The sequence below is a fragment of the Cryptococcus neoformans genome, chromosome 1 (genome assembly GCF_000091045.1).
Source record: "Cryptococcus neoformans var. neoformans JEC21 chromosome 1, complete sequence".
NCBI lineage: Eukaryota > Fungi > Basidiomycota > Tremellomycetes > Tremellales > Cryptococcaceae > Cryptococcus > Cryptococcus deneoformans.
In genome coordinates, this window is record NC_006670.1 from 557501 (window position 1) to 565000 (window position 7500).

Below are 7500 nucleotides of genomic sequence, written 5' to 3' on the forward strand. Positions count from 1 at the left end.
CAGTTGCTTCTGTATCTCTTCATCGCTCAGTTTTGCGGTGCCTCACTTGGCCACTGTCGCAGTTAGAACTCTGCCCGTCTGGTTGTAAATATACTCTTATGAAACTCAGGACTGCAAAGCTGTTGTATGAATTGTTATTGTCGTTTTCGAGCATGATATTGAGCTATCTACATCTACAACTCGGCCAAAACTCCCATGGCTAGACTTTGAATCACTTGGTCTTCCATAGCCTTCTCAGCTGCCTCCGACAGATGTCGCTTGGGATCCAATTTGCCCACATGCCGTGTCTTCAATTGCTCCTCAGTCATAGTAGATTCCTCTTGTACGGATTTGGTGTAGGCAACAGCAAGATTGAGCATGTTCTGAGGATCGTCAGTCTCCGATCACTGGGCATGGAGCGAGTCTAATGATGACTCACCTCGATGGCCTTTTGGCTCCCTTGCTCCATCTCCTCAAAGTCCTTCATCTTCAACCCTTCAGTCCAGCCACGCTTATGCAGATTCAGTAACATTCCCTGCTCAGCTTCTGTCTTTTTGTAATCAATTGCCAAGCCTAATGAAGGGTCAGATATATACTACAAATCCTGATAGCGTGATGCTCACTATAATAATGCCTGTTAAGACCGTGAATCAACGCTTGGATGCTGGGCTTGTTTAAGTGGCCAATGTTGCTAGTCGTTTGTCGTGATTCCTGTCCGGTAGCAAGCGCAGCAGGGTTGATCGATCGGAAGGCATCAATGACGACTTTTCCTCGTACGGATTGAATAGGGTCGATAACGACAGCCACTGCTCGAGGATGAAGCTGCTCGAATGACTAAGAAGCATATCGATCAGCGCACGCAGATCATTCCGAAGCTTAATAAGCCTTACTTGCTGAGTGTTGACATCAACGCTCGACAACCAACAGCCGAAACCTGGATGAGAATGATACCAGCCGACAACCATTTCAGGCCTGCGTCGTGATAATCTTTTAGTATTGAAATCTGCCGACAGTAAGACACGAATACACGTACCGCCCGGTCTGTTTCAGCATGTCCAGCATTTTGGTTTGGAAGACATGGTCCACGGACTCGACAGTCACGGTGGTACCACTCTGAGGCATGGCGAAAACATCGACACATGAGATCTGCCAGCCCGTAAGCTTAGACTTGAGAAACGGGAAAAATGAACCCACCGTATAATCATCCACAAATTCGCCTAGCATCAGACCCATAACCTCCATTGGAACGCCCGCCCGACCATGTTTGAGCATCTGTTAGTCAGAGACAATACCATTAGCGACACTCCACGGGCACTTGCACTTTTTATGCCCACCTTCAACAACGCCAGAGCAGAAATATGCACTGTTTCGCCACTATAGTACATCGTAATATCAGCATGATGCATACTATAGTCAGCTAAAAAACTCACTTGTCTGCTACTACAGTCTGACCGCCAGCTGCGCCGCCCATGCCCATACCTCGTCCTCCTTGAAGTAGCCTTTGTAGTCCTTCCATCTAGTATATGATTTTGTAGCTGTGTGGTGTCCCAAGTTGGTTGAGATGGAGATACGCTAATAATGTTTCGAGAAGATATCAATGTCTGTGATTGTGTAGCAGACAAAGTGTACAACAAAGCATTGAAATGACGACGAGAAGGCAAATCCTTGACACTTGCGAGTGTGCGACACGCGAGCGTCACCTTCTATTTCACACTTCTGCCTATAATTGTCCACGTTATCAAACCTCAGGTACCATGCATTTCAACAACAAGCCTCGGTAGTTTAGTGGTTATAATTTTTCACTTGTAGTGTTTCTACATGATGAAAGGGTCCTGTGTTCGACTCACAGCCGTGGCATCATTTTTTTGCTTTTTGTTCCCCCAATAAAATTATAGGTTTTAGGCGGTTCCATGCTTTCTAAATACTTCCACTAGCTTCTTTCGTCGATGCTGGCTCATTTTACTCCGTTATATCCTTACATCAATCGGTTGAGTCCTTTGTATACATGAAAGCACCTCACATGCATAGAAAAGTATCCAGTCGAAGTGCGTAGGAATAATCCTAAAAACATGGCTAGAGAAGATGATGATGCACGACGTTCGTTGTGCAGAACCGGCACCCCTTTCTGGATATTAACGTACATAATAAACCTATTTACACGAAACGCGGAAAGCCATAATATGGACATCATTTAGGGCTACAATTGTACTCTTGGACTGCAATTGTAATCTTCACAGGCCCCATCATAGAGTGAGAACTTGGATTTATTTTCCTTTTCTCCAGAGTCTCTCCCTGAGCGCGTCCTCGGTGTGACGATACCGACGTACACATACATACGTTACACTTCACTTGTCTGCATTGTATCAACTCCATTTCGACTTGATCCAGTCATATTTCACACGCACTCTACTTGCACATATTCAGCATCTAAAGCTACAAGCGTATACTTCCCTCAGTTGGACGTTCCAAGTCATTAATCCAACCTCCAGCTACCTTTCAACATATTCCCCACGACTTCTTTCGCATTGCTTTGTCAGGATGCCATACTTCAACGATCTCATGCCGACTCCTCGGGAAATGGAGGTAATAAAAGCAAGGAAGCGAGAGTGTCCCCCCGAGTTCAATGATCGCAGGTTTAGCATTACGACCAATGATAGATACGGGAACACCAAAACGTATGTTGGAAACGAAGCCTCCAAGCTACTCTACTACGGAAAGCTAGAGGCAAAGCGGCTCCGAAAACAACGGCGACGGGAGGAACGACTTAAGAAGCAAAAGAGGCGGAGTCTCATTCTGGTGACGCGGGATTTTATGATGATGGTGGTATTAATAACACTACGAGTGTTGACCCCGAATGGATCGATATTGAGGGCGGAGAAGAGAGCGATGGTGAAGAAGACGAAGGGGGCAGATCGTCTGACCCTGTAGTAGAAGTTTGTCAGAATTCAATCTCGGAAAATGTTGCTGCGTTACTCAGGAGGATCAACATGAAGCGCAAGAAGAATCCCTACAGGCAAGAAATGCTCGATTTAATGACTGCTTGGAGAAAGGTACTTCCCGAAGCCTTCATCACATATACTAGGTTTGGACGTGGAAGCCGCAATTTTCAAACCCCTCTTCGTGGGGATAAAGCATTAGACCTTAACGAGCCTTGTGCCTGCACCAAGAAATCGCGCATTGTGACCTTGATTTCTTTGGAGGAACGTGAGTACTGTTAGTCGGACAATCTATCAAAACATTCTAACCAGCTTCTCAAGAATGGCAAGAAGATGTGCAATTTTGCCCCTGTAGCTCTGAACCTATTCGTCTCATCGAAAGAGGTTTTATGCCAGTTACGATGGCTTTTCCGGAGACTGCGATTTCGTTCCGATTGCTGAGTTTTTTCCATTCTATATGGCAACATGTGCCTATTGCAGTCCAAGGATTTGCGGATGGTTTGTTTGCCTGGCAATCCCAACTAAGTGGAGTCGTCAGAGCAAAGGGATCTCATAAGGTAAGCACTTGCCTCCTTTCATAAATCTTTTATTTATCCAATACCTGTGCTAATGGGGCCATACAGGCTCGCAACGGAGGGCCTCTTATACGCCAAGCCATGCAGTTCTATCGCGAACTACTTCTTCGCGAAAGAAAAGTCATTGATAAAGCTGTAAACAGATCTCTGCGAGACATTGTTGCTGGGCAGTGCCCATGTTGTTTTGGACCGCGGAAGGAGCAGGACCTGCCAGCTGGTACTGCGGATTTTGTCATCGCTTGCGACGGCAATTTCGAACACTCTCGTCCAATAGCTGCAGCACAGAACGATTTTCCAAAGAATCACCCAGACTTATTTTTAAAAACTAATCAGCTCGATAAAGCTCGTTTAGCGGTCTTAGCAAACGGTGGAAACAGCACCAAAGTAAAATTTGACGACAGTGTAAGTACCTATAATGTCTCTTTCACAAGGATAGCTTGTTGCTGATGGATTTATGGTCCCCAGGCCTGTTCGGACCATTGGAAGGCCAAGGACGGTGGTGTCTCTGATAATGCCTTCAAAGACAAGGTTGACACTGGCCTTTTTGGAATGGTTTGTCGCCATGAGATAGGACTCAAACTAATCAACCTTGTCAAAACTGGGGAGAAGTGAATACTACATCAGTCATGTTGGACTGATTGTTTTGTTTAGACTATGTACTGACCAGAGAGACTTAGGTTATATAATCCATTGGCTCTGGTTCTATGGATTTTGCAAGATGTTGACAAGGAGGGACGACTGGCTTTGCTGTATGACATCGGCTGCAACTTCGATGCTCATATAAAAAAGGTGGACATGAAAAAGAAAATCTTTTGAGTCTTATTGATATGCAATTCAGCGCAATCTATTGGTGGAAGAACGAGATCAGAATCGACTACTCATCGGCGTCTCGGTTTTCCACGCTTATGCTCATAACTGGCTATGTCAGATGAGGTACAACCCCCGTCTGATCGCTGGCTTTGGTTTCAGTGATGGTGAAAACTCGGAGAGGTTCTGATCAAAACTTTCGCCACTTGTCAGGCTTAATAGGACTGCGAGCTCTTCTCTTCGGCTCTTGAACATCAATTTCTTGGTTGAGCATATCAAAGCCGAGCGTAAACGGGGGTAAGTTGCCTGAGTATATATGCAATTTGAGTAACACGTACCTTGAACCTGCAGATGTGGAAGAAATGAAGCAATTGTGTCGGGTTCATGCGGCTTTCATAACTTTACGACAGCAATTCCGAAAATACAAAGCTGTTACAGAGAAGTTTGAGCAAACCCGCAAGGGGAGGAAACCGAAGCTTGGTAATGAGGGTCTTCCCCTTTATCTGGACGATCGCAGGCTGATATTATCTCGCTCGAAGGGACCAAAAATACACAAAGATACTCTAAGCAATTGCGCTCTCCTGCTCTTGCCGCGGCGATCAAAAAGTACGACTTGGCTGTTAAAAACTACGCCGACACGTTTAATCCGAAAAATGTTCCCGAGTTCGCAGTCTCTGTGGAAGCGTTGCAAGCCAAAGACGACGAAGACATATTTTGGGATGATATGGTCTTTGACATTAAAGAGGCAGATTGGAGTCGGAACCAAGATTGCCGTCAAGGTGAGGGCTTCTGTGTTCGATGGCTCTCACAAATTTGCTAACGGATGGTAGGTATCAAATTTATGCTCATGCGGGATCGGGCAGTGGAGGAAAAAGCCCGTCTACAAGCAGAAACTGCGAGACTTATACGCTGGTGCCACGATCGGCACAACATCATTGAGGAGTGTATAAGTAAAATTAAGAGCAAGATGACCGTACCTTCTTCGTCTAATTCCACTGGTGAGTAAACGATGCCGATTTATATAACGGCGGCACTGTCTCAGTTATTAATGTTGCTGTGGGCCCTACAGCTGATTGCAACGACGTCAACCTTTTTTTTTTGGAAGAGACAAAAGAGCGACATGCGGCCTTGGAAGAACAGCGGATAGGAGATGGCTTGTGGAGGGTATGGGACAAACGTCCTGAGCCATGTTTGGAAGATGAGGGAGTAGAGGACATATTAATAATGCTGCGAGAGCGAGTGGGTATTCGGTGGGGATTTGAAACAACTGGTATGGATGGGAATCCGAGCCTGGATGAGGTATATGTGGAGAAAGACCGCGAGATTGTGGAAGTGGATGTGTCAGAGACAGACGGCGAAGAAAGAACAGATGATAGAGAAGACGTCGGTGCGGGAAAGCTCCCGGGATGCTTCGTCCATTTCCTTTCGGCTGACATTCTTGAGGACTGAGAAACGTTAGTTAAATTCGAGTGTCATGGGCCTACCGGAATGACTTTGTACTAAAAAACGCTTACTTTCTTCGCCGAACTTCTCAAGTAGAGCGGTCCTACGCATCCGACTTCTCCTCCAAAGCTGCCATGTACCACTTTCTCGACGATGATTTTGAGAGTTAGCATACCGTTCTGCAGTCGCCAGCCGCACATCGTGCTGCACGCAAAACTCCATGAGAGCTTTCCTCTGCGCACTCAAAAATTTATTCAGGGCTGTCTTGACACTCTTGTTCATTCTACAGCGACCTTTCTGGGCTGCACAAAACAACTCAGCATTGATCCCTTCGTCACGAGTAGTTTGACTATCGCCCCCTTGTCTTTCCCTGTCGCCGAATGGTGTATCTCTGGCGGGCAAGTCCTCTCCTTCTTCATCCTCGCTGTCTCCAGTTTTTGAACTGAAACTGTCGTCTGGGGTTGCCCTATCCCAAATGTCATCGGTTGGAAAGACCGCATTGTCACCGGGACGGTCTTGAATGGATCGGGCAGGGTTTTGACTGGACATAGTCGTCTAAGGCAAATTGCAATATCGAAAAGAGTATAGCTTTTGCTGGGGGTTCTCAGAATAGTGTTCTCAGGGCGATGAGTAGTTTGGAACAAAGGGACACGTACAGTTAAAATATGTTCATGTGAAGGTCATGTTGAGACGATTCATTCGCTTCGCGACGCGTAAGATTGTGGCATACAGACTCTGGAGAAAAGGAAAATAAATCTAAGTTCTCACTCTATGGGGCCTGTGTAGACTACAATTGCAGTCCAAGAGTACAATTGTAGCCCTAAATGTCCATATATTATGGCTATTTCGTGTAATAGGTTTATTATGTACGTTAATATCCAGAAAGGGGTGAGAACCGGCTGCTGCTGCCGTAAACGTCACGAGTTCCATTTAGTACGAGTGCTATCGTATCCGTACTGTATCCGGTTGTTCATGCAACGAATTTATGCACCACAACTTCCTTTCTACAACCGAACAGTTATTTCCTCATTACTTCCACAAGGCCGTCTTGTCATATGGCTCTCGCATGATACTTATCATGCGTCACAGTCAATGCATATTGAGCCAGTAATCAAAGTGTCAAGCACAGCCTTCACTCCTCATCACTTCGTTTCGAATAGACGGCTGGACGCGCCACCATGTCTGAGGTACGCTTAACCACCTATGTCGAACAATTAGCTGACAACGACGTAGTATCAAGCGCTTAAGGCGCGAGCTTTGGAGATGCAGCGAGAGAAGGAGGAGGCTATGAAAATGGAGCTGGCTGCAAAACAAGAAAGGGAAAAGCAACTTGCCCGTGAACAAGAAGAAGTAGGTTCCTTGTGGTCATTCATCTCTATACGAAAAACGCTTACCGTCCATCAGCGGCGGAAGCGGCTGGAAGAAGCATCCAAGGAAGCTCGTCGACGTGAATTAATGCGCGCACATGAGGAGCTAAATCGCAAGACGGGTGGCGCAGGGAACCGTGTCTCCCAAGCAGAATATGACCCCTTTGCAGAGGACGTGAAGCCCATTGCTACGGCCAACATTCCTAAGGTAGGTGTTTTTCCGATTGCTATTTGGGGAATCTTTGCTGATGACCTCCAGCCTTCTGCCCGAAGTGGTCCTTCTAAGATTTCTAAGACTTCTTTAAACAAGCCTGCGTCATCCTCTTCGACGAAGGCAAGCACCAGTAATAAATCAGGGAATTCGAAAAATGGAGGACCCTCCAAAGGCTCGTC

The 7500-nt window shown here is 46.1% G+C and overlaps 6 protein-coding genes and 1 non-coding gene across 7 annotated transcripts in view; 5 read left to right on the forward strand and 2 right to left on the reverse strand.

The window, feature by feature from the left end:
* CNA02090 (vesicle-associated membrane protein 712, putative) overlaps positions 1-167 on the forward strand; it is a 1127-nt gene extending 960 nt beyond the window's left edge. The window contains exon 7 of the mRNA XM_566592.2: positions 4-167. Within this exon, the coding sequence (XP_566592.2) occupies positions 4-66 (63 nt within the window). The 3' untranslated portion in view covers positions 67-167. The remainder of the gene's footprint in view (positions 1-3) is intronic.
* On the reverse strand, positions 74-1602 carry CNA02100 (DNAj protein, putative). The gene is made up of 8 exons (XM_566594.2): positions 1410-1602; positions 1314-1353; positions 1174-1251; positions 1013-1125; positions 870-951; positions 603-813; positions 419-552; positions 74-362 (listed from the first exon to the last, which is right to left on the reverse strand). The coding sequence occupies exons 1-8, from the start codon at positions 1493-1495 to the stop codon at positions 174-176; spliced, it is 933 nt and encodes a 310-aa protein (XP_566594.1). The 5' UTR covers positions 1496-1602; the 3' UTR covers positions 74-173.
* A 148-nt stretch (positions 1603-1750) lies between these two features.
* CNA02110 lies at positions 1751-1836 on the forward strand. The gene has a single exon. It is a non-coding gene; the product is annotated as a tRNA-Thr (tRNA).
* A 386-nt stretch (positions 1837-2222) lies between these two features.
* Positions 2223-4487, forward strand: CNA02115 (hypothetical protein; the record flags this gene model as incomplete). Its single annotated transcript, XM_024656053.1, has 6 exons — positions 2223-3183; positions 3237-3472; positions 3539-3892; positions 3956-4098; positions 4168-4279; positions 4329-4487. The coding sequence occupies exons 1-6, from the start codon at positions 2967-2969 to the stop codon at positions 4485-4487; spliced, it is 1221 nt and encodes a 406-aa protein (XP_024514125.1). The 5' UTR covers positions 2223-2966.
* Positions 4185-6558, reverse strand: CNA02120 (hypothetical protein). Its single transcript, XM_024656196.1, has 5 exons — positions 6509-6558; positions 6397-6442; positions 5812-6334; positions 4636-5742; positions 4185-4558 (listed from the first exon to the last, which is right to left on the reverse strand). The coding sequence occupies exons 3-4, from the start codon at positions 6287-6289 to the stop codon at positions 5639-5641; spliced, it is 582 nt and encodes a 193-aa protein (XP_024512050.1). The 5' UTR covers positions 6290-6334; positions 6397-6442; positions 6509-6558; the 3' UTR covers positions 4185-4558; positions 4636-5638.
* CNA02125 (hypothetical protein) lies at positions 4509-6419 on the forward strand. Its single transcript, XM_024656054.1, has 5 exons — positions 4509-4594; positions 4649-4777; positions 4837-5076; positions 5128-5295; positions 5367-6419. The coding sequence occupies exons 2-5, from the start codon at positions 4660-4662 to the stop codon at positions 5744-5746; spliced, it is 906 nt and encodes a 301-aa protein (XP_024514126.1). The 5' UTR covers positions 4509-4594; positions 4649-4659; the 3' UTR covers positions 5747-6419.
* A 159-nt stretch (positions 6559-6717) lies between the features above and the next one.
* CNA02130 (cytoplasm protein, putative) overlaps positions 6718-7500 on the forward strand; it is a 1824-nt gene continuing 1041 nt past the window's right edge. The window contains exons 1-4 of the mRNA XM_566596.2: positions 6718-6927; positions 6974-7090; positions 7145-7315; positions 7367-7500. The exon at positions 7367-7500 is cut by the window's right edge and continues 1041 nt beyond it. Coding sequence (XP_566596.1) covers positions 6919-6927; positions 6974-7090; positions 7145-7315; positions 7367-7500 — 431 coding nt within the window. The 5' untranslated portion in view covers positions 6718-6918. The remainder of the gene's footprint in view (positions 6928-6973; positions 7091-7144; positions 7316-7366) is intronic.

What these genes read in the sequence shown, in the direction of transcription:
- CNA02120 (XM_024656196.1), bottom strand. Translation starts at nt 6,289, where the DNA reads ATGTCCAGTCAAAACCCTGCCCGATCCATTCAAGACCGTCCCGGTGAC. An exon ending in TGAGAAGTTCGGCGAAGAAA is followed by an intron (nt 5,743 to 5,811) that starts GTAAGCGTTTTT and finishes AACGTTTCTCAG; the next exon opens with TCCTCAAGAATGTCAGCCGA.
- CNA02125 (XM_024656054.1), top strand. Translation starts at nt 4,660, where the DNA reads ATGAAGCAATTGTGTCGGGTTCATGCGGCTTTCATAACTTTACGACAG. An exon ending in GGGGAGGAAACCGAAGCTTG is followed by an intron (nt 4,778 to 4,836) that starts GTAATGAGGGTC and finishes TCTCGCTCGAAG; the next exon opens with GGACCAAAAATACACAAAGA. An exon ending in GAACCAAGATTGCCGTCAAG is followed by an intron (nt 5,077 to 5,127) that starts GTGAGGGCTTCT and finishes AACGGATGGTAG; the next exon opens with GTATCAAATTTATGCTCATG.
- CNA02100 (XM_566594.2), bottom strand. Translation starts at nt 1,495, where the DNA reads ATGGAAGGACTACAAAGGCTACTTCAAGGAGGACGAGGTATGGGCATG. An exon ending in CAGACTGTAGTAGCAGACAA is followed by an intron (nt 1,354 to 1,409) that starts GTGAGTTTTTTA and finishes GATGTACTATAG; the next exon opens with TGGCGAAACAGTGCATATTT. An exon ending in CTGCTCTGGCGTTGTTGAAG is followed by an intron (nt 1,252 to 1,313) that starts GTGGGCATAAAA and finishes TCTGACTAACAG; the next exon opens with ATGCTCAAACATGGTCGGGC.